This window comes from Telopea speciosissima, chromosome 8 (assembly GCF_018873765.1).
Source record: "Telopea speciosissima isolate NSW1024214 ecotype Mountain lineage chromosome 8, Tspe_v1, whole genome shotgun sequence".
NCBI classification, from domain to species: domain Eukaryota; kingdom Viridiplantae; phylum Streptophyta; class Magnoliopsida; order Proteales; family Proteaceae; genus Telopea; species Telopea speciosissima.
In genome coordinates this window covers 52,880,548-52,905,081 of record NC_057923.1, presented here as the reverse complement: position 1 = coordinate 52,905,081, position 24,534 = coordinate 52,880,548, and the positions used below count along the sequence as shown (strand labels likewise).

Below are 24,534 nucleotides of genomic sequence, written 5' to 3'. Positions count from 1 at the left end.
ACCAAATTTCTGAAAGTGTAAAAATGAGACGGCAACGTGGCCGAATTTTGGAAAGTGCAACGATGAGACGGCATCACGACCAAATTTTTGAAAAGTGTAACAATGAGACTGCTTCGCGACCAAATTTTTTTAAAAGTGTAATGATGAGATGACATTGCGACCGAATTTTTGAAAAGATAGGATGTTTTCGAAAAGAATAGTTTAGGGTATGGCCACAAGGCCCAAGGGAACATGGCATGGAGGTCCCAATTTTTTTTTTTGAGACCTTACCTTCTTAAAATGAGACCAATCTAGAGTGGCCAGCTTTGTGATATGAGGGATTCTTGGGATTACCATGAGAACTACAGCCATAATCAAGCTGAGGAGAACAAACATCTCAGGAGGCAGTTTGGCATTTGTAGGAATCACCCCTGTCCCATTCGTGCCATATGATGATGAGGGTAATGCTGATGGTGATGACGATGAGGTGGTGTCGGATGCTGATCGACCTTATCCTCCAGTGATGAGAACTAGTCTCGTCTCCTTTCTTATATATTACATACATTTTCCTTAAATTTTATAAGTTTTTAAATATGGGAATGTTGGTGGAATGCTTGGACGATGTCCTTTTCTTTTATTTATTATGCTTATGGAATGGGAACAATATTTTAATCTACTTAAGACACTTGCTTTTTCCCTTGCAATGCACAATTCCAGATATTTTTATTTAATCCCTGATCATTACACGCATGGAAACTATAGAGGGATAAGAAAAACTAAAAAGGGTGGAGAATTGACACTTAGACCACAATGTCACCCTGCAATTACATATTTTCACCACAGTGTATCCAGTAGATTCACAATCTTCGGCGTCAATTCTTCTGGTGGCTGAATTTTCACCTCTATCATCTTGAACAGAGACTGGTACTATGTTGGCACTAGATGGGCAAGTAGAAAATAGTGTGAGTAAAACCCATCAACCTCACAACATTGTAGCCTGGAGTCTCGAGAACTGGGGTTTTCATGTCCCACCAATGGCAGTTCTATTGAACCTGTTCGTCTGTTCTTTCTTCCAAATACTTCTTCCAGTCCTTGATTGCACGAAATTCCTCCGTCTCTCTTTGAATTTGGAAATACTTTGGCTGAAATTTGGCATCTGCTATAGGTTTGACCAACCTTAGTCTCTCCATCAACCATATTTGTAAGATCGTGGGTGATCCACGCAATAATCTGTTCCATATCTTTGGGAAGCACTCATTTCATCCAGACCTTAAAAGTCTCCTCCAGTATGGTGGGGACGATGTCGCATCCATCCAAGAGCTACCAATTGATGTCTGCAACCATAGGAGGAACACCCCTTTTTGGAGCTCGTACCAAGTATCTTCCAATCATGCAAAAGAGATATGCTCTCCTTATGTTCTTTTGTTGAGTTCCTCTGGCTCCTGTTTGCCTAGAGAAAATCTCAGCCACCTTTAAAATATCTACCTTTTCATAATTCATGATTTCTTTGACTTCCCTCTTGGTCCATCCAAATAAATCCTGTAAAACTTCTTTGTAATTGCTGCGTAAGGGGGGGGGGGGGCAACAGAGTCTCTTTGGTGGTGGTGAGAGCATGCAAGCTCAAAATTCTTCAACTGTGGGTGTTGTTCTTACTTCTCCAAATTTTCAAACATGCAATTTTGGATCCCAACATTGGTGTGCTTGTCGGAGCATGTCATGATGAATCTCCATGCACATGATCCTTCTCAGGACTGGCAATCGGACGTCTTCCAAAAGAGTTGGATCATTAGAATTCATGTTAGCGGTCCATTTTTGCAAGATCTCATCGAGGGAGGTTGCTTTATGTGGATGACACATGTTACCTGCACTCAGTCAAAGAGTTTCCTTAATAAGCTGAAACAAGTCTCTTTTTTTTTTTCACTCAAGGATTAGTCAGCTCCTATTTGAAACACCTGGAAGGCTGTCAAATGGTGGTTTTTTTTTTTTAACAGACGAGAGTGCCAAGTGACAGAACTAGCGGAAATGGTTTTTAAATGACAAAGATGTCGGGTGGCAGAATTGGAAGAATGTCCCTGGTGGGGATTGGTTGTTGTGACCGCACTTGAGCATGCCAAGTTGCCTACATATCCTTAGGGAAGGAATCAGGTCAAACGTAGTTCATATAGACCAAATGGCTACACGAAATATCTTTTAAGTTGGTCCATATTGACAAGGCCCTTTGGATCCTCTCCATCTAAGTCAGTAAGACGAACTGCTTGCCCAGCCAAGATTTCCTTCACATAATAAAGTCTGCTCCAATTAGGCCTGAACTTGCCCCTTGGCTCATGAACTGGTGCTCTTTGTTCTTGAAGTACGAAATCTCTTTCTTTGATGTTGTGTGGGTGAACTCCTTTATTGAATGCCCTTGCCATCCTGAGTTAGTATTTCTTAAGGTGATCCATAGCTTTCATCATCTTTTCATCAAGGAGGTTAAACTCATCATGTCTTACTTGCATCCATTCTCCTTCAGGCAATTTGCTTTCCATCAATACTCTGAGAGACGACACTTGGATTTCTATGGGTAATACTACCTCCATCCCATAGACCAAGGAAAAAGGGGTTGCCCTAGTAGAGGTTCGATAGGCCCATAACGCATATGGGAGCTTTTTTGCCCAATCCTTATGGGTATCAGCCATTTTCTACAATATGACTTTGATAGTCTTGTTAGCTACTTCCACTGCCTCATTAGTCTGTGGTCTATAAGTCGTAGACCGATGCCTTTGGATACCAAACTTGGTGCAGAACTTATCTGCCTTTCCCCAAAAATGTGCCCCTTGAACGGATATGAGGGCATGTGGCACTCCATATATGCATATAATGTTATCTTTGATGAATTTTGCTACCTTCGCAGCTGTCAAGACAACATAAATGGCCAAAATTACAAAAATGCCCATAAAGGGCCAAAATATGTACAAAGGCATAAATCCACATTTAGATGCTACGAAAGATTAAAACATGATTAAAAATGATTAACAACATGCATGTGAATCAGTAAAATATATACAATGCTAAAAATCACGAAGTGGTGAAAATTACCAAAATGCCGATATTATGGAAAAAAATACAAATATACATGAAAATGCAAACTTATACTTAAAACATGCTAATGAAAGTTAAAACATGCAAATAAAGTGACAGAAACCTCTCAGGGGCCCTAAACTTGATTCGGTCACAAAATGACCAAAATACCCCTAGTGAAAAAGGCATACATGGACACACCTGCAAAATTAATTTAAGCATGAAAGACAGTGGATACTGAATCTAAAAATTTAAGCGTAATATAAAGAAGACTATTTTTTTTAATGATTTTTCTTGCATTTCTTTAATTTTTCATGCTTTTTAGAATGTAAAAACGGTCGATGAAACTCGGTATCAGGAGATGGAGTTGGGAGTTGCGAATGATCCAGGAGGAAGAGTAGGGCTTTCTGTGGTGGACTTAGGAGGATTCTTGGGCTTTCCAGCACTGGAGAAGGGGTCTAATAAGGTAGAAAAGCCATTATCATATGCTACTGTGGCGAAACCCCGTCTACCTGAGATTGACAGTCTACCATCGCCGGTTAGGGATGGGAATCTGACGAGGATTAAAATTCCTCAGGCGGCTTATGTGGAGCAGTTGGACAAGATGCAACACTCTCTGTTGGGGAGGGTTAATTTCAGGTTCACAACAATGGATAGGCTTCACGAGGCAACGCAACGTTGGCCACTGAAGGAAGGGGTCTCCCTGAGATCCATTGGCAAAGGTTTTGTGATTTTTACTTTCTCCAATGCAGATGACATGACTGTCATATGGAGAAGATGTCCCATCCGTGTTGATAATCAACTCTTGCGATTCCAGTTGTGGCGTAAAGAGTTTAGGGTTCAAGAACAGGCTATTACACACAGGCTGACTTGGATTCGATTCCCGAATCTACCTCAAGAGTACTGGCATGAAGCAATACTACTATCCATTGCCGAAGCAGTGGGACGTCCAATTGCCATTGATAGGCGTACTAAGCATTCTCATTACGGGCATTATGCAAGGGTATGCGTTGACATTGATTAATCGGTACCCAAGGTGGAAGAAGTATTTGTGGAGCGCGAACAAGGAGGGTCTTCAGAGATGTTTGTTTTCAAACAGCAAGTAGTTTTTGAAGAGCCCCCATCGAGATGCTCAGGTTGCCGTGGCTTTGGACATAGTTCTGCCGCTTGCCCAACTCGTAGGCATGCGGAGATGGGAGCGAATGAGACTTTACCAGTGGCTGAGCCGGAGATTGCACTAGGAAGATTGGCACGACAAAGAAGGGAATGGCGCCGGAGAGTTCCACCGGAAATGGCAGAGCAGCAGGTAGATAGAATCGTGGTGGATTCAACTTCTGAGCAGCCAGGGGAGGCTGTTCAAAATGCCGTTTTTTTTAGCAGATTTTCCAGGGCTGTGTGGCAACGTTAGAGCAGCAGATTCTCCTCAATTCTCGGTTTCCAGAGTTAGTGATTCACTACCACTTCAACCTGAAGTCTCTAATGATAATATTACCGTGGAGAAGGAGGTCTCTCCTCTTGGTGCTGAGGCAGCAGTGGGGCCCACGACTTCTAGTTCCCATGCACAACGGGATTCCTTAGAGCAACAGGAATTGCAATCCGATAAGGCTACCAACTTTGAAGATGGTTGCGGTGAGATCCCTTCGCCGATTTTGGTATTGTGTTACAACAGTGGTCGCATGGCTATAGTGGTCCATGACGAATCTGCCCCATGCCATGAAGATGATAAGGGCAGTAATGCTCCGTTTATCAAAGTGGGCAAGCGTAGGGGTGCGCGTGAAAAACACATTCTAAAATCAAATATTTTAGTAGGCTCTCGGTGCCGAGGTATGACAGAAATTAATATGGTTGATCAGGTGCTGCAAGAGGATCGTAGTGAGGATGCTCTGGAGGCGTCACGCCAACTCTAACTATTTTTCCAATGAAATGTATCTACTGGAACATCAGAGGTGTGGGTAATTCTCGTGCGAGAGCGCATTTAAGGAGAATTATGAAGGAGAATTCACCTGATTAATTTCCTTTGTTTAGCGGAACCCAAAATTGATAAAGGAAAATGCTTGTTGGGGTTTCTATCTGCAATGGGCATGACTACAGAGATAATTGTCAACAATCGGGAGGAGGGAATACCAAATCTTTAGTTTCTCTGGAGATTAGGTTTACCATGACCTACTGTGATTTTGGAATTATATCAACACATAACTTTACAAATCAAAGTTCAGGGAATCAAAAGCTTGATTACTGTGGTTCATGCCAACTGTTTTTGAGTTATGAGGCGTAATCTTTGGTGTGATCTGTTTTCTTTGGTGGGAATATCATGTCCGTGGTTAGTGCTAGGTGACTTTAATTCCTACCTTTATGCTGCGGACAAGAGAGGGCCTGGAAGATTCAATTTGGGATCAGCAAAGGAGTTTGAAGCTATGATTGACTCGGCATCACTATCTCTTCTTCCATCCATAGGCAACAGATTCACCTGGTCAAACAATCGTCGTGTGAGGAATGTTCGCACCACCTTGGACCGTAGTCTCTACAGTGATGGATGGTGGCAATGTTACTCTAATAGCGCCCAGCAGGTTCTGGTGAGAGGGCAGTCAGACCACGCTCCAATTCTGGTTTTCTGTGAGGATGTGCCTAGGCCTACAAATGCACCTTTACATCTTCAACGCTTCTGGACAGAGCACGAGCAATTCAGTAATTTTGTGCAAGCCTTGTGGGACGAGCCGGTTAGAGGATCTCCATTATTTGTGGTGTCAATAAAGCTTAAAAGATTAAAGGGCCCATTGAGAGTTTGGGAGAGAGAGAAGTTTCCTCATGTTGAGCTGGATGCTAGCAGAACTTAGTCGAACCTTGAAACAATTCTAAATCAGATTGAGTTAGAAGGTTTCTCGGAGGATCTATTTAACAAAGAAACCCAAGCAGGATTAAATTTTGATAAGGCTGTGGTGCTTCAAGAAAAATTATGGTGTGAGAAATCCAGAGATAAATGGATCCGATTGGGAGATAGATGTCCGAAGTACTTTCATTTATCTACCAAGATGAGAAGAGCCAAGAACGTCATTCAAATAATCATCAAGGAGGATGGTTCGATGCTTTCTGATGCAGGTTCAATTGGGGCACACTTTGTTTCTCACTTTGAAAATTTTTTCAAAAAAAGTGAGGCGATGAAGAAGGCTGCATTACTTGAGGTTATTCCTCCTTTGGTTTCTGCAGTTGACAATGAACTACTCACTAGAATTCCTTCTCATGAGGAGATCAGAGATGCTGTGTTCGACCTTGATCCATCCAGTGCTCCAGGACCAGATGGGTTCCCGGAAACCTTCTACAGAGTGTGTTGGAGTATAATTGGCAGAGATGTTTGTAGGGGTATCCAAAGTTTTTTCAGAGAAGGGGTCATCACTAAAGGGCTTAACAACAATTTTTTAAGCCTGGTCCCTAAGGTCGACAATGCTGATAAAGTGGGTCTGTTTCGACTGATTTGTGTTGGAAACTTCTTCTTTAAGCTGATCCCAAAAATTTTGGTGACCCGGTTGTCAGCAATCCTACATAAATTAATTTCACCGGAGCAAGGAGCTTTTCAGCAGGGCAAAGTCAACTTTGAAAATATTGGGGTGCCTTCAGAATTAACAAATTTATTGTCAAAGCGTTGCAGGGGTGGAGGTCTGGGATTGAAACTGGATATTCAAAAGGCATTTGACACCCTGGATTGGAGTTTTTTATTTGATGTGCTTCAGGCATTCGGCTTCTCAGGATTGTGGATTTCCTGGATACACCAGATCATGCTGTCTGCTAGGATCTCAGTGCTTATCAACGGAGGGCCACTGGGTTTCTTTGGCATGGAGAGAGGTCTGAAGCAAGGGGACCCTCTTTCTCCCTTACTCTTCATTATCGCAGAAAAAGTGCTATGCCGTGGGCTCTCTGCCCTTCGGTCCTCGGGTAGTCTTAAAACGCTGCCAGGTCCTCATCAGGTATCTACTCCATCCCACCTCTTGTACGCAGATGATCTCTTTATTTTCATGAAGGCCGAGCTGCAGGGAGTTAAAAAAGTGTTGAAGTTTTTAGATGACTATGGAGCTTATTCAGGGCAAAAAGTCAATCTGACAAAAAGCAAAGCTTTTTTGGAGAGAATCTCTGCTACACGCGGGCAATGATTGATTTCAATCCTTTAAATCCCTACCTGCTCTTTTCCTACAAGATATCTTGGGGTAGGCCTCTTAAAAGGGAGAGTAAGAAAGGAAATTGTTTTGCCTCTGATGGATCATTTCAAGAAGAGACTATCAGCCTGGAAGGGCCGCCTTCTTTCCATGGCAGGTAGGGTTGAATTAGTGAGATCAGTCTTGAGTAGTATTCCAATCCATAATTTTTCAATTTATCTCTGGCCTACTTCAATTGTTGAGCACATGGAACGTTGGATTTGAAACTTTATCTGGTCGGGAGATGCAGATAAATCTAAAGCCATCACAGTGAAATGGGATAGTCTTTGTAAGCCAAAGAGAGAAGGAGGTTTGGGCATTTGTCGCATGAGAGAAGTCAATTTGGCGCTTATTGCTAAGCTAGCATGGTTTATAAAGGCTGCAAATTCAGAATTTGCAAAGTTCTTGCATGGAAGACTAGTGAACAAGGATGGCTCTTTAAGAAAAGCATTGGGTACATCTTTGATTCCGCCTGGGCTCCGTAAGGTGTGGGTATTGGTTCAAACTGCAGAAAGATGGGTGGTGGGAGATGGAGCTAATATTAGTTTCTGGTATGATAAATGGGCTGGGAATCAATCCATTGAGGATCTTCTTCACCCTAACCGAATTCCAAGGAACTTAGCTACCACGGTTTTGGAGTTCCTAGAAGAAGATGGATGGAACTTACCTCAGGTGCAATCTCCTGCTCCCCAAGAGGTGATAAATTGTGTTCATAAAATGGAGATTCAATCAACAAATAGAAGAGATGCACGCATATGGACTCACACCAACTCGGGACAGTTCACAGTTAAATCTGCTTGGGAAGAGTTAAGGATTAAGGCGGCCCCTCCTACATGGGTCTGGGCAGTTTGGCTGCAAGGTTTGCACCCTCGCACCTCTCTCTTTGGCTGGCGTATGGTACACAATGCTCTCCCCACGGACTATAGAGTATGCCGCTGATCAGTCCCTCTGGTTTCTAGATGCGAGCTATGTCACTCTGAGATTGAATCTAGCATGCATATTTTTTTAAATTGCAGGTTCTCATGCTTCATATGGCAAGAAATCCTCTCCATGTTTAATGAAAACTGGAGTGGGTTCCCCTCAATGAAATTATTTTTCTCATGGTGGAGGAGGAAATCCAAAGTAGTACCACTGCCTAGTATTTGGAAGACACTATTACCAATTACCTGCCAACAAATCTGGTTGGAGCGAAACAAATGGCGATATGACAATCGGGTAAGTGCGCCAAAGCAAGTAGTGTTGAAATGCCTCAGAGAAGTCGCCAATTGTTCTCGAATATCAAATACCCACATCAAATCTGTTCAGGAATTGGTCTTAGCAAGATCACTTAAAGTATGCTTCTTCAGCTCTCCGGTCAAGCGAATTGTGGAAGTAATATGGAGGCAACCACCTCTTGGATGGTGGAAACTCAACGTTGATGGTTCGTTGCTAGGGAACCCAGGAGCTTCAGGGGCTGGGAGTCTAATATGCAACCATCTTGGTGCTGTGATTAAAGCTTTTGCTTCATATCAAGGAGTTGGAACTAATTACAATGCAGAACTTTTGGCCTTTTTTATAGGTATCAAGGAAGCTCAAGTGTTAAATGCAAACAAGCTATGGGTGGAGAGCGATTCTGCATCTGTGGTAACATCTATTCTCTCTGCAAATCTGCGATGGTACTTTTTACAGGAAGGGTGGAAGGCACAAAAATTCCTTCAAACCATCCAATGGCGCATCACTCATTGCTTCAGAGAAGGAAATGCACCGGCAGATTCCCTAGCAAATCATGGGCAAGAACAAAGTCTACTCATACCTGGAATGCCTTTCCAAGCTTCATAGTAAATGCCGTAAACTGGGAAGCGCTGGGTCGACCACATTACAGATTTTGTTAGGACCTTAAAGTCCCTAAATGCTTGTTTTTTGTGTTTCTGAGTTTCTTGAATGTTTGAGTAGCAGCCATGGGCTGTTGCCTTTATTGTAATATTATTTATTTATCCTCATCAATACATACATTGCTGACCTTTAGCAAAAAAAAAGAATGTAAAAACGGCGATTAGAACAAAGAAAATACAAAATATATATTACATATCCAAATCAAACAAAAAAAGAGCATTTATATACTAAAATAAATATGCTCTTCACAACCATGTCAGTGTCTAATCCCGAATCCTAATTTGTGGGCACCACTCTTGCAAAACCCCCAAAATATTCATAGGGGCAAAAGTGTAACAAAAAATTTGCTTGGAGATCAGGAAAATTAATAGACATAAAAAACAGTGGGAAACCTCTTCCCTAAATTTTTCAGAATTTTATCACTCTTATGCTATTTTTGAAGATATTTTTAACTTAAAAAAAAAAACTTATTTTATCTAATATAATCAAAGCAAATAGATATAGGTAATTAAAAATAAGGAAAATTACCCTTGTAGTGTGGAAATTCCTGGACTCAGTATTGGTAACCTTGTTTGGCTGTAAACCGTCGCCGAAAATCTCTGAGAGCCGTTCCAAGAATGGATGTTATAAATTGCAAGAGTGGTGAACAAGGGGTATTTTTGGAAATATTTATTGATATTGGAGCATAATATGGGGATGTTCAAAGTGTTTATTGAAAGAGGAGAGCGTAAACTTCATGAAGGTAATTTTCCATGAATTTTATGGGTCTCTAACCTCTCCAAAACACATCCTATTTATAGGCAAAAATGTGTTCAAAGAAATGACTGAATGAGCCCTGGGGCATTGATGGCAAGAAACAAGAGGTTGGTGGGCAAGTTGACAAGTACGACACACAAGTCTGGGCAAGGCCTGCTGGCTACTGGGTATAGGCCAGTGGCTAGTCATGGTCGGTGCAGGCTTGACTTTGGCACATGCACAAGTGGGCATGATCTCATGCAAGTGAGGGGAATGGTTGGCCTTGTGGCCTGCCAACAGGCCCAGCAGAGCTGGGTCAGGCCGGGTTGGACTGGTTGGGTCAATCCGGTCTGACTTGGGTCAGTCAACTTTTTAAAAAAAAATATCTTTTATTCCCTTTTAAGGGTCTACACAAGCATCAATACCTATCAATTTGTGGAAGATTACACACTGTTATAGAAAGACAAATCACATTACTGACTACGTGGCGAAGGATGCTGCAAAATCAAGGAATTCAGATTTAATGGCTCATTTTCCAAGACACACCAATGAGGAGCTTGGCATTGATGCAATGTCAAGATCAGGATTTAGATTCTCTTAGATTGAGGGGAGGGCGACAACACCTGCTGATCTTTTTGCCTTGTAATTTTAATTTTTTTTTTTTTTTTTTTGTTCCCTTATCAATGAAAACTTTTAGTGAAAAAACAAAAAAACATGATAGGGTTACGGATATCGTAGTTGATAAGGATATACTTCTTGGAATGCATTTTTATACTATCCTTGATGAAATTGTAACACCGTTATATGGTATAAGCAATATTAAGTGCTATTATTGGCTCTCACTCCCCTTAATCAATCCTTGTAATTTTGGTTTCCACAACTTGGTATTTAAGCAAATAAAGTTTAAGGAATATTATTTCATATATAATAGAGGGAAATATTTCAACATTAATTTTTTGAAGGATATTTAAACATAACTTAGGTTTTGTTTTGAGAGGTGCGATGGAACAAAACCAAAGGCAGTCGTCTTCTTCCTCTCGCCGTCTTCTTCATCTCCTCAAGATAGCCAACACGGGAGAGAGCTTTTAAGAATTTATATTTGTAGTCACTGGAGCTGAAGTGTTTCTTTGGCCCTTCTAAAGAGAGACAACACGGTTGCAGATATGTGCCTTGAAGTAAGCCTTGCTTCTTGAATCTGAACGTGTGGGAATCCATAGTCAATGTATCTGTCAGGTAGCACCATTGATCTCAACTGCAAAGAAGCTCCATAGAATCAAGGTCCAGGGAAAAAAATTTGGAAAAAAAGAAGAGCATTTCTCAAGGAATTTGGAAGTTCTGTGAAGGAAGATTGATTACCTTGAGATGCTCATCTAGAAGTCCATTCAAGCTTAGAAAGTGAGACACGTGAGATCCAAATCCTCCAATAGAACCTTCCCCACTGTAATTAAGAGGTTTGCAGAACCTAGCATCAGCAACTGTGACGGTTATGTCGCGGGAGTTTAGTACATTTGCAACTTCAATACATTCTTGAACTATGGAACCAAATCCAAGAATAGCCACTATGTTTCCTTCCATCAGTATTCTACCTTTTCAATCTGTTAAAAAAAAATCCAAAGAAATAAGAATTTTTTTTCTCCATAGTTCTCTTGCCCATTTCAAATTGGAAATTTTACAATTGTTGCCTGTGATGCTTACCTCAAGTGGAGTGCCTTTGTCATTGGAGGGAGCCATGACAATCATATTTGGCAAGCAAGCCATGTATGTAAATATCGAATGCACCACAATGAGTAGGTCCATCAGGGCCGACCAAGCCAGCTCGATCTAATGCGAACTGCACCGGTAGTTTCTGAAGATCCACATCATGCACCACCTGAAATCCATTTAAAGAAGCACCTTCAGAAATTTCAGACACACAAAATAAAGGTCTGAAATTTCATGGTCAAGCATCACTTATGCACTTTTTGGGCCTTCTGGCATGTTTCGAAGGTGAGACAATCCGTCCAAGAATCACCACAGCAGTTTCTGGATTAGAATTGAGACCAGGGTTCCCCAATAACACTATGGTCTCCGTACTCAGCTGGAGTAGAGTGGTTTCCAGACCAACTCGCGAGAAAAACTGGTTCTCTTCCTCGCTTATCTTTGACAGACCAACTTGGAAGAAAAACCCTATTTTTCTTTCTGTTGTTATCCTGCTCGTTTTGAGACATTGGATCGAGCAAAATAGAGATTGAAATACTGAAAAGAAGAATAAAGGATCAAATTAAGCAATAAGACAGAGAAAGATATCAAAGATTAAAGGAAGAATGATTTGAGTAACTCACTCACTAACTCATCTTGCCTTCTTTGAACATGTGGAGACAAGCAGTTATTGCTCTGTCAACAGCTTCCAAGGCCTTGACCTTGAAAATAACTGCCTTGTCATGACCAGCAGGATCTATAGCCTGTGACAGTCCCATCAAAACTCAAAAGAATTAACAGAAGTCGTTTGGATTCGTGAATTAAGTATTATTCTTGAAATCAATGATTACATGAATCATACAGCTTGCAAATAAACAAAAGAAAAAAGTTGTTGTAGAAGTCTTAATTTTCATGAATTTCTAGATCTCTAGTTTTTGTTGGATTAGTGCTAGAAGGGGGATTCATATGTTTTCAAAAAGTTGTTGTAAACAAGGTAAAAGAAGAGCAGATAAAATGCCAATGTTGGTTGCAAAATCAGAACAGAAAAAATGCCCCTAAATCTAAGGTTTGGCCTTTTCTCTCTAGTTTAGAACCAGAAGTGTTAAGCAAACAAGTAGAGGCACCATGCCATGAAAACAGAGGACATTGAGGATAAGGGATGAACAAGGAAAAAAATAAATAGTAAGGCAACCCAATTATGAACTCCTCTTTCTTTGCTGGTAGGCAATTATGAGCCCATTTATATCCAATTATTACGTAATTAAAAACCAGGAAAAATAATAGAGAGAGAGAGAGAGAAGGGGTTGTTTACAACTTAGAATCCAGAAATTCTGCCCAAACAGGAAATGGAAAAGAATGGCACATAATGGGCTGCAATTTGGTTTCTTTTCTGGTCTGGTCACCCCCACAATTAAAGAAGAAGAAGAAGAAAAAGATGATACTTCCCAGCAGTACTCTTCATTTTGGATCATAAAACAAAGTATAAATATAGTTATCTTGATTGTATCTAATGTTCATAGCTGTTTAAAAATTGATTTTAATACTAGAGCATTGAGGACTCCAACCCAATCCCAATCCCTAAATCAAAGTTGTTTCAAATAAACAAATAGGGGCCTTCTTAGCATCTACTTAACAGTTCCATTAATTCCTTATTTCTTCAGACTATATTAAAACTTAATTGGGCAATGCATGGTGCTTCTATTGAAGGTTCAAGACAAACCAGATTAGGAATTGAGCTTAATGTACCAATACCCTAAATACTCAAAGTAAAAGAGAAAGAAGCGAAGAAAGTGCAAGAACAAAAGAAATCTGGTAGAAAAGAACATACAGTGCAGTCTGGTAAATCGTTGATCCGATGGAAACACTTCTTTATTGTGCTTTTTGCTTCTAGGGTTTTGTTTTTCATCCGGACTTTTCTTCCATCTTGTTCTTCTACAAAAACAATGGATTTTGCATTCTGGGGACTTCCTGAAGTAATATGGAATAGCTTCAATAATGATAGCGATCTGATGATAATGACATTATTAGCAATAAGAACAATATATGAGTGGTACTAGAAGATCAATGCAATTACAAATTAATATATTTGTTAGACTGTAAAAGCATCTTCTAAATCAATGATAGTGAAAACTTAGTAGTTCTTGAACCTATTACAAAATTAATATATTTGTTAGACTGGTACTAGAAGATCAATGCAATTACAAGTTCAATTTGTCCAACATTAAAAAGTGATACCACATGATGTAAACCCACATTCCAAGAAAACCATAGATTGGTTCATGCGGACACTGGCTTAGCCTAGTGGTTTCTCCTTATTGGTGATTAGCAAGGTCGATGGCTTGGCTCGGTATCTTGCCACCCCCTCCTACACATTGCAGTATTGGTTGTCACTGACCCCCCATTGGGTCCCACCCCCAAACCTACCCCTTCACTTCTGCACCCCAAGCTGCCCCCTTGGGCACCACTCAATGGCCTACGGGCCTTTGCACCAGGAAAAAAAAAGAAGATCAATTCATGTTCTTTACTGGGAAATAAAAATCCAATAAAGGAAGCTAAAGAAGACACCCCTCAAAGCCTATTGACTGCACTACGATTAACATAAAACAATCCTAAAAAAATGAGGTTTTTTTTTTCTATCTCAAAATCGATACTCATCATTGATTGTCTACAAGAATGTCAAGAGTTTTCAAGGTTCTTATATTTATGTAGACTCCAAGATTCAAGAGGAAAGAAAATAGAAGAGACTTATAATAAACAGGATGAGGGGGTCCATTTTAGTGGCTTTATGCATTAAGTGTAGGAGAAAGGTTCTCGATCTAGTCTGCAAAAATCATAAAGCTTACTTGGCCGGCACACCTAGTTGTGCCAAGTGGAAGGATATGTGGAAATTCTTGCAGTTGGATATTTAGGATACGATGTGTATCTGCCACATATCAAATTTCAATATCCTCCCAAGTATGTATGTGCATCCTTTCGGTAACCCAAGCACCCTCTTCGTAGTCTGGAATTTCTTACACTTTATTTTACCATGTGGTAAACTCCATTTTGGTTGAAACTTGACATGTGGTCACCTATCCACTAAATTTCAGCCGCATATGATTTATCAAGTGGCATGCAATGAGTGCACTAGGGGCGATAACATGGTCTTCGTGGACCAATAAATTCTCACTCTTAAATGTGAGGAAAAGCTTTATACATGAAGTGCAAAATTTTAGTCTGTGTTGTAAATCTAATAATCAATCTTCAACATTTCTCAAAATGTTACACTATGATGTGCTAGTCGCTGACTCACTCCTTTTCTCTCTATAATGGCTTCACTCACAACTCTAACAATAGGGTTATATGGATCAACAATTTTAAACAACATTTAACTCAACAGGATGAAATTATGAATTTTCTTAAACTAGGATGTTATAAATTTAGGATATTGAAGCCATTTATAGGAGCCAATGTGATACAAGAGCTGTGGGTTGGATAAAAAACATCATTGTGACTAGCGATGTGTAACCGAGTAGAAAAAGTAATGGACTCAGTCCTTGTGGCGTATAGATTGGGTTGTGATAAAGGAATAAATTCCATAAAATGATTTTCTTTTTTATGGAAAGACATAAAATGACTTTCAACATGATGAATAACTTTCAAAGTTATTAAGTTAATACTAGTATAGTCTGTATATGTTTGTACTGCTATAGTTGCCTATAGACCCTTTTATCTTTTAACGATGTTTTGCAGTTAATCGAGAAGCATATCTAAGTGAAGAAAAATTCTAAGGATATGAAAACATTAGCAAGTCTTTGATACAATGGAAAATCAGAAAAAAAATAAAAAAAATTAGACTAGTGATGCAAATTGACAAAAATGAAGAAGAAAGAACATACAATTGAATCTGAACAATGAGATATGCTATTAAACAAATTATAGCAAAATGAAAAAGAGAAGGATAACATTTGCCTAAACAAATGTTGAACGAAAAATGATACACAAATAATTAAGCAAAAAACAACAGAAAAAGCATAGCGTTATGACAACGATTATATTGGAGAACATAGATACATAACTTGATAAAAAAAAGAATAAGAAGAAGAATAGAACAAGATTACAAAGGAGATCTTACCCCGAAAAATTCTCCATTAGAACCTCAAGGAATTCTGATTGTGAAATGAGAAGGGAGTATTATATAGAGGAAATGTCGATATTTTCCATAAAACAGTTGTAACGTATAGTAACGTATGCGCTTGTGTATTTAATTGTTTTAATACGATAAGGAGGAATCATCGATATTTTCCATAAAACGATTGTAACGTACAGTAACGTATGCGCTTGTGTATTTAATTGTTTCAATATGATGAGTTGTATCCTAGCTAAATAATGAAAAAGTATTTATGAGATACAAAGCCAAAATCTAAAAAGATGTACCCTATTTGTATATATATATATAGGGAAGCAGTTTTCTATCTGGGAGTGTGGCCTACGCCAGCACTCCCATGTGTCTATCTCTCTCCTCCTTAAAACAAGGGGGTAGAGGTGTCTTTTCAAATAGGGAGGAGAGAGATAGACTCATGGGAGTGCTGGCCTAGGCCACACTCCCGGACAGAGAACTTTCTCCCATATATATATATATATATAACAACATTCCTAAAAAAAAAAGATCTCTACTTGGTGGTGTTTCCCACACCCTCTCACACAAGGCACAGTGAGATGATGTGCCCCCTGGGTAGATACCTAGGTAGGCTCACCCATTGGCCTAGACGCATGTGTAGAGACCATGCAACCAAGTAGAGATCTCTTGCCCTATATATAATAATAATAATAATAATAATAATAAATTGAATCCAAATTGGATCGAACCTGAATTCTAACTGATAAGAGAAAACCGTGATAAACCAAATTAAAATCAAACCGAAACCCAACCTTTCTTTATTGGTTTGGTTTCAGATTCACCCATTCCCACACCGAAACCGATTCAACCCAACAAAAACCCAATCAACTTGATCAAAACCGAACTGAACCAAACCGAACCGACGATTGACACCCCTAGTCCCGGCCTCCAGTCTCTATCCACACAAAGATGAGAAATAGATGGAACATAATTGATGACCTTTAATTAATGATGTCGTTTTAACCGGTCACATGTTCTACCTGAGCCACCAACAGAAAAAGTAAGATAATGGGAACTAAGGGTGTCAAAATTTAGCCCAAACCAATAAGACAGAACGAAAAACCTTGACTGAACCGAACAAAACTAATCCTTATCAAATTTATTTTGGATTGGGGTTTGATGGAACTGACTGAAAACTGGACCACATTGAACCGATCGATATCCAAACCAAAAACCTAACCGAATGAAACCAATAAAAAAAATCATTGAGTATAAGGTTATGAATAGGTGGATTGAATATCCATTGATTTCAATATTAGTGAGAAAATTTCTTATTGTAACGGGAATTGTTACAAATCAATGAGTATGAGGTTATTAATAAGGAAATTGATTTGTAATAATGCTTCCATTGATCTCATTGTTTAACTCACTATATTAGTTGGATAGTTGTAGGTACAGTGGAAAAAAGTCGCTGGCGTGTATCCGGGGGAAAGAAGGAAAATGGGAGTCGCCACCTAGATTTCGGGTCTAGGACCCATGAATGGTGCCTCTCCTTCGGAAAAAGGGCGCTAAATTAACTCCAATGACTCAATGGATGGTCTGCCCTAGATCTCTGGGTAAGTGTCAAGTTACGGGCTGGGAAGGTGTTAGGGACCTAGCAATCGCTCGGCCAATGGCTGGTCTTCCTAGACCAAACTTTGTTGATTACTGTTGTGTTATACATATTTTGCACCTGATTAAACTAATTTTTTGTGTTTTACTTAAATTAGGAAACCTAACTCTATGGGTAAAACAAGGTAAACTGTACAAAGGTGATCAAGATCCTAATCCTATGATTCTATCATGAAGAAGGAAATTATTTGATAAAAAAATGGCTTAAGATCCGAAATGGCCAAAATTACGAAAATGCCCGTAAAGGGCCAAAATATGTACAAAGGCATAAAATCACATTTAGATGCTATGAAAGATTAAAACATGATTAAAAATGATTAACAACATGCATGTGAATAATTAAAATATATACAATAATAAAAAGCACGAAGTGGTGCAAATTACCAAAATGCCCATATTATGGCAAAAATACAAATATGCATGAAAATGCAAACTTATACTTAAAACAAGCTTATGAAAGTTAAAACATGCACATAAAGTGATGGAAACCTCTCCAGGGCCCTAAACTTGATTCGGTCACAAAATGACAAAAATACCCCTAGTGAAAAAGGCATACATGGACACACCTGCAAAATTAATTTAAGCATGAAAGACAGTGGATACTGAATCTACAAATTTAAGCGTAATATAAAGAAGACTGTATTTTTTTTAATGATTTTTCTTGCATTTCTTTAATTTTTCATGCTTTTTAGAATGTAAAAACGGTGATTATAACAAAGAAAATACAAAATATGTATTACAAATCCAAATCAGACAGAAAAAATAGCATTTATATACTAAGATAAATATGCTCTTCACAACCATGTCAGTGGCGAATCTCGAATCCTATTTTGTGGGCACCACTCTTGCAAAACCCCAAAATATTCATAGGGGCAAAAGTGTAACAAAAAACATGTTTTGGAGATCAGGAAAATTAATGGACATAAAAAACAATGGGAAACCTCTTCCCTAAATTTTTCAGAATTTTATCACTCATGCTATTTTTGAAGATATTTTTAACTAAAAAAAAAACTTATTTTATCTAATATAATCAAAGCAAATAGATAAAGGTAATTAAAAATAAGGAAAATTACCCTTGTAGTGTGGAAATTCCTGGACTCATATTGGTAACCTTGTTTGGCCGTAAACCATCGCCGAAAACCTCCGAGAGTCGTTCCAAGAATGGATGTTACAAATGGCAACAGTGGTGAACAAGGGGTATTTTTGGAAATATTTATGGATATTGGAGCATAATATGGGGATGATCAGAATATTTATTGAAAGAGAAGAGCGTAAACTTCATGAAGGTAATTTTCCATGAATTTTATGGGTCTCTAACCTCTCCAAAACACATCCTATTTATAGGCAAAAATGTGTTCGAAGAAATGACTGAATGAGCCTTGGGGCATTGATGGCAAGAAACAAGAGGCTGGTGGGCAGGCTGACAAGCACGACTTGTGTGTCTGGGCAAGGCCTGCTGACTACTGGGCATAGGCCGGTGGCTAGTCATGGTCGATACAGGCTTGACTTTGGCACATGCACAAGTTGGCATGACCTCATGCATGTGAGGGGAATGGTGGGCCTTGTGGCCTGCCAACAGGCCCAGCAGAGCTGGGTTAGGCCGGGTTGGACCGGTTGGGTCAATCCGGTCTGACTTGGGTCGGTCAACTTTTAAAAAAAAAAAAATCTTTTGTTCCTTTTTAAGGGTCTACACAAGCATCAATACCTATCAATTTGTGTGGCCGATTTCGATGCGCCATATGTCGCCGCGAAGATGTTGACACATTCTTTCCATCTGTACAACTGATGTGGCGGATTTTTCTGAAAAGTGGCACGGATATTGAGAATAAGGCTATCTTAGGGGTTTTGGCTCTACTTGGGACGGTTTGATTACAATAAGTGGGGTAGGGGTAATTTGGTAATTCTTGCCATTCAGTCACCACACAAGTTACGACCTCGACCAACATTGCCAAGACACACTTCCAAGGTGTCAAAATGTGGCGTCTACAATAGTAAATGAATGATTTAATAGTAGGGTTCATTTTGGATTTCAATATTAATTATCTTCTCAGTGACTAGTTATTCATTGATTTCTTTTTTTTGCTAAAGATCAGCATTGTATTGATATATAAGAGTAAAAGAATGTGTTACAAAAAAAGAACAGGAGTCCAGCCCTCACAAAGGCTATACCTTGTGCTTTCGACAAAAGCCCTCAGCAAGAGGTCTAACCCCGAAGATCAATTACACAATAACTACAGAAGTGGGGAACCCCACGACTTAAGGAGCCTGCTAGGAGAATCTATAGTGAGGCCGGCCGAGAGCCTCCCAAATTACAATATGAGCAATAAAGGTAGGGGGGTATGATGCCAAGTGTATGAGAGCTTTCTTCTTGCTTCATGGTTTGCTAGGGCATCCGCTGCGGCATTAGCTTCCCTATAGCAGTGAGAGATTCTCCACTCAATAGAGTCGAGGAATGGAGAAATGGACCACTAGCATTGCATGAACCACCACGGTATCTTATAGGAGAGAATGGCCAGGACCGTGGCTGCAGAGTCACTTTCTATCCAAAGCTTGGTGATATGAAGATCCCGAGCTTCTTTAAATCCCTTCATGAACGCCGCCATTTCTGCCATGAAATTAGTTCTAACCCCCTGATAAGAGGCAAAACACCTAATTAGGGAGCCGAGATGGTTTCTGAAGATCGCACCTACGCCTGCTGATCCTGGATTTCCCAATACGGAGCCATCTATATTCAGTTTCCACCAACTTGAAGGAGGATGCTTCCACTTCACCTCTAAAATGTCTTTGGCTGGTGATTTGGAGATGGGAACCCACAGCTGCCTTGTAAGGATCAGCTCGTTCATTGAGTTGATCTTCACCCCTATAGATTTGATACAGTCCTTGACTTCCCTGAGACACAACTTCACCACTTGGGAATGAGTTCATTTCAGATTGTCGTAGCGCCATCTGTTATGCTCCAACCATATTTGGTGACATGTGATAACTAACAGGGGACCCCAAGCTTTGGGCAAGGGGACGGACTGTAGCTTTCTTCTCCACCAAGAAAATAAGAGCTGGATTGATGGGAACCCGCTCTAGCTTTCAATGAAGAAAGATAAAACTTCTCTCCATTTATTGCACAAGAATGTGCAGTTGAGAAACATGTGGCTGCTGGTTTCAGAATCAGCCTCGCAGACCTCACATCTTGAGACTAGATTGACCGCTCTTCGGCGCACATTATCATCGGTTGGAATGGCGCCATGCATCAAACACCATCCAAATACTGAAACACGGGGCTGTAGACTTTTTTGCCAGATCATCCTACTCCAAGCTGTTGGTGGTGCCTTGGTTCTTAGAGCATCCTAGGCAGACGCCACCGTGAAGGCGCCAGTGCTGGAGTGAGCCTAAGCACGGTGATCTCCCTTGCAGGTAATTAATATATCCACCTTCTAAAGAAGAGCAAAAGCATTCTGTAGGGATGGGACTGTGGTCATAGGCAGGTCTCATGCACCCTCCACCATAAAGTCAGATACCGTTGCCATGAGGGAGAGTGGGATCAAGTGAGGTTGCAGAAGGTCTTCCACGCTGTGGTTCCCAACCCATTTGTCGTACTAAAAATTGATGGAGTGTCCATCTCCCACCACCCAACATTCAACCGAGCCGACAAAGCCCCAAGCCTTATGAAGCCTAGGGAGAATAGATGAGGTACCTACGGCTTTTTTTAGCCTCACATGAATGCAGCAAAGACTGAGTTATCAGACTTGATGGACCATGCAAGCTTAGAAAGCATTCAGCCGAGCCAACAAAGCCCCAAGCCTTACGAAGCCCAGGGAGAATAGATGAGGTACCTACGGCTTTTTTTAGGGAGCCATCCGCCTTTACTAATCTCCCTCGCATGAATGCAGTGAAGACTGAGTTATCAGACTTGATGGACCATGCAAGCTTAGAAAGCAGCGCAAGATTGGGATCCCTTAGTTGACGGATCCCAAGTCCCCCTTCTTTTTTTGGTTTGCAAAGACTGTCCCACCTGACTGTAATGGCTTTAGCACTATCGGCCTCACTGGACCAAATGAAGTTGCGGATCCATCGCTCCATAATATCCACAATTGTAGCCGGCCACAGGTAGACAGAGAAATTGTGTATCGAAATATTACCCATTACTGACCGTACCAGTTCCACACGCCCTGCCATAGATAGAAGGCCACCACTCCAAGCTGTCAACCTATTCTTGAATTGATCTAAAAGGGGCAAAATCATCTCATGGTTCACCCTGCCTTTGTTGAGTTGGATCCCCAAGTATCTCGTTGGGAAGGCACAAACAGGGATTTGCAGCTCCAAAAGCAGGCGATGACATCTGGCTGCAGAGATTCTTCCCATGAAGACTTTGCTCTTTGCAAGGTTGATTTTTTGACCCGAGTACGAACCATAATTATCAAGGAAGCGCTTCACCCTGACTCCCTTCAAGTTTGCTTTCATGAATATAAATAAATCATCAGCATAAAGAAGGTGGGAGGACCCGCGGCAGGTGACTCCCATTGTCCATAATAATTTTCTTCCTTGTTTCCCCCCCCCCCCCCGGTGTGTGCACCGTCAGGATTTCATCCAACACACCCACATTAATGATGTATATATTATCTTTATAATAAAAAATATGGTACCAAAAGTACCATTAGCTTGTGTTATATATAACCAAAGATAAGAGAACTACCCTAATGTAGGGATACGGGAAATGGTTGTGGTTCTAAAAAACCGTGGCGACAGACCCTAATCCCTGTGGGATTTGCAAACTGCGGCTGTAGACCAATTTTCAAATAATCAAATGAAACCTAGATACAGATTTTCTTAGTTTTCTCTGATTTTGTTGGTTGCCTTGCTTTTCTAGTAATTCAACGGTCTGTATCCTCTATATCTTTATGCTTTCTTTAATACAATTCATTTGCTGACCATTAGCAAAAAAAATTGTACTTAACCTCAATAAATTGTTGATCTTTCCTTCATAGTGTAATGAAAAAAGAAAGAAGCACACATCTCTGCAATATATTGAAAAAATATTTATAGGGTATCACTGTAAATTGTTCTCGGCTATACATAGGAGTTTTACTCTACCATTATTGTTTGAGACAATGAAACATCAAGGCAGCATATAAGTTCTTTCCATATACATTACTGGGATCTGCTTTTATCTGATTAGCTCTTCCAATTCTTCCTCATACAGGTTATGCGAGGGCCTGTAATGAGTTCCACACACTATATAGCTTTCCATCTGAGAACCAAATAAACAAGGGTCAGGGTTACTTGCAAAGTTTCAAATTTTAAGCAAAAATTCAGGGAGATGGCTACCAGTTTCCAATAGCTAAACTAATAATTCTTTCTTACGTTGTTTCCAATAGCTTTTTGCTGATCATCTGAAAATACAGCGGGGTTTATGCTGTATTCATACATAATCCAGTTGGTTTTGATTATTTCATTTTGTATTGACCAGGAAAAAACAAACTCTTCCTTGAATCCTATCATTTGGTCCTTATTGAAGATCTTCTTAGGCAAAGCAAAAGCCCTCCAGAAACCATCTTTTATAGTTCGGTTCTCTTGTTTGTAAATGAAGAAAAATGCATTATTGTCATGTTTAAAGTCTTCACCTACAGCAAATCATCACAAGCATTTAATTTTCACAAATGAAATGGGTGACAAACCCTTACAATTGAGAGAGAGAGAGAACGAACCTTTGGGAAGTTGGACAGGGTCGTAAGTGTAGGGATTAATATTGTCTGGGATAAGACCAGCAGGAAGTTGAAGACGATCCAAAAGCTTGTCCTTGAGAAAATAGATCAGATCGCTATCAGTGGGAATGAATCTAAATCCACTTGGCAAATTTGGATTCGACATTTCTCTTCCTTATCTTGAAAGATTGAATTGAAGAACATGAAATGACATGTTAAGAAATAGTTAGAACACATAAATAAGTATAGGTACAATAATAAGAAGGCAAGAAATGGACGAAGAATGAATTCATGATAAATACATGTTAAGAAAGAAAATAATTAATAGCCAAAACAATGAGAAACAAGAAATGGATGGGGTGTGTTTGATTGTTGCCCCTAAAGTATGAATTATGATTTAAGAAGTGGGGCTTCAATATATCTACGCTGCAAAAAGGGATCAGGCTTACTAAAATCTTATAGGGTTCTATTACACTCTTGAATCCCACATCGGTTGTCTTGGTGACTTGATGTGTGCTTATAAGATTTTGGGTTGGGCTCTCCTAAAGACTCGTAACATTGGTGCTTTCATTGACCCCATCTTCTATGGTTAACAACTCGGGAGGGGTGACCTAGGGGGGAGTCTACGGTTGCCTTGTTGACTGGATGTGTGCTTATAAGACTTTGGGCTCTCCTGAAGTCTTGTAACATGTTCATACCCTAGGGTGGTATAGTGAATCTTCACAACATTGTGAAGGAAAACTTTCACCATTTTTTTATACTGCCATGATTAATATCAACCAAGAGATCCTCTCTCTCCCTATTTTCTCTCCACCTACCATGCAGTTACCATCCTCTCCATTATCACATGTGCAATATCTTGGACAAGAAGACTTACCATTCTCAACATTATCACATGTGGCAATATCTTGGACAAGAAGACTTACCATTCTCAGCATTATCACATGTGGTAATATCTTATGTAATCCCTAGTTTCCTATTGCATATCAATCTCTAGGATCCCGTAAGATCAAGTGTAATCTCTTGTATATAATCTCTACTATTATTGTAGAGAGAATTAAGGTTAATGAAATATTTACAAGTTCTATCATGGTAATCAGAGCCATATGCTCCACCGAGCGTCCCTTCCCAAACTAATTCTCCTTTTTTTTTTCTCCCCTCCAACGAATGGACACCATGGCCGATTAAAGCAGCCCCATTGTGCCCTCCACCGCCCCTCCTCCAACCTCCACTGCACCTCCAACACCTGGTTCTGGTGCTCATCATTTTCTCTCTATCAAGTTGAACTCCACCAATTACATCTATTGGAAAACACAGGTTGTTCCTTACCTGATCGGACAACGCATCTATGACTATGTCACTGGTGATAAATCGTGCCCTGATGATCTCGAGAAAGCAGCGGAATGGCGTGTTCAAGATGCCGCCCTCATGAGTCTCCTTTTCACTTCTCTTGACAAGGATGCTCTGCCCTTGACTGTTGGTCGTCAAACCAACAAAGAAAGCTGGAACGCCCTCACTGCAGCCTTCAACAATCTTAACACCCCGTGGCTGCTCGCCCTCAATT

At 40.1% G+C, this 24,534-nt stretch overlaps 2 protein-coding genes across 2 annotated transcripts; one reads left to right on the top strand and one right to left on the bottom strand.

Annotated features, from left to right (window-relative positions):
• The first annotated feature begins 334 nt into the window (after positions 1 to 334).
• On the top strand, positions 335 to 4,060 carry LOC122672433. The gene is made up of 2 exons (XM_043869910.1): positions 335 to 499; positions 3,362 to 4,060. Exons 1-2 carry the CDS (start codon positions 335 to 337, stop codon positions 4,058 to 4,060), a joined length of 864 nt encoding a protein of 287 aa, XP_043725845.1.
• Positions 4,061 to 22,432: 18,372 nt separating this feature from the next.
• Positions 22,433 to 23,156, bottom strand: LOC122672432 (NAC domain-containing protein 1-like). Its single transcript, XM_043869909.1, has 3 exons — positions 22,974 to 23,156; positions 22,630 to 22,889; positions 22,433 to 22,516 (listed from the first exon to the last, which is right to left on the bottom strand). Exons 1-3 carry the CDS (start codon positions 23,134 to 23,136, stop codon positions 22,433 to 22,435), a joined length of 507 nt encoding a protein of 168 aa, XP_043725844.1. The 5' UTR covers positions 23,137 to 23,156.
• Between the last annotated feature and the right edge of the window lie 1,378 nt (positions 23,157 to 24,534).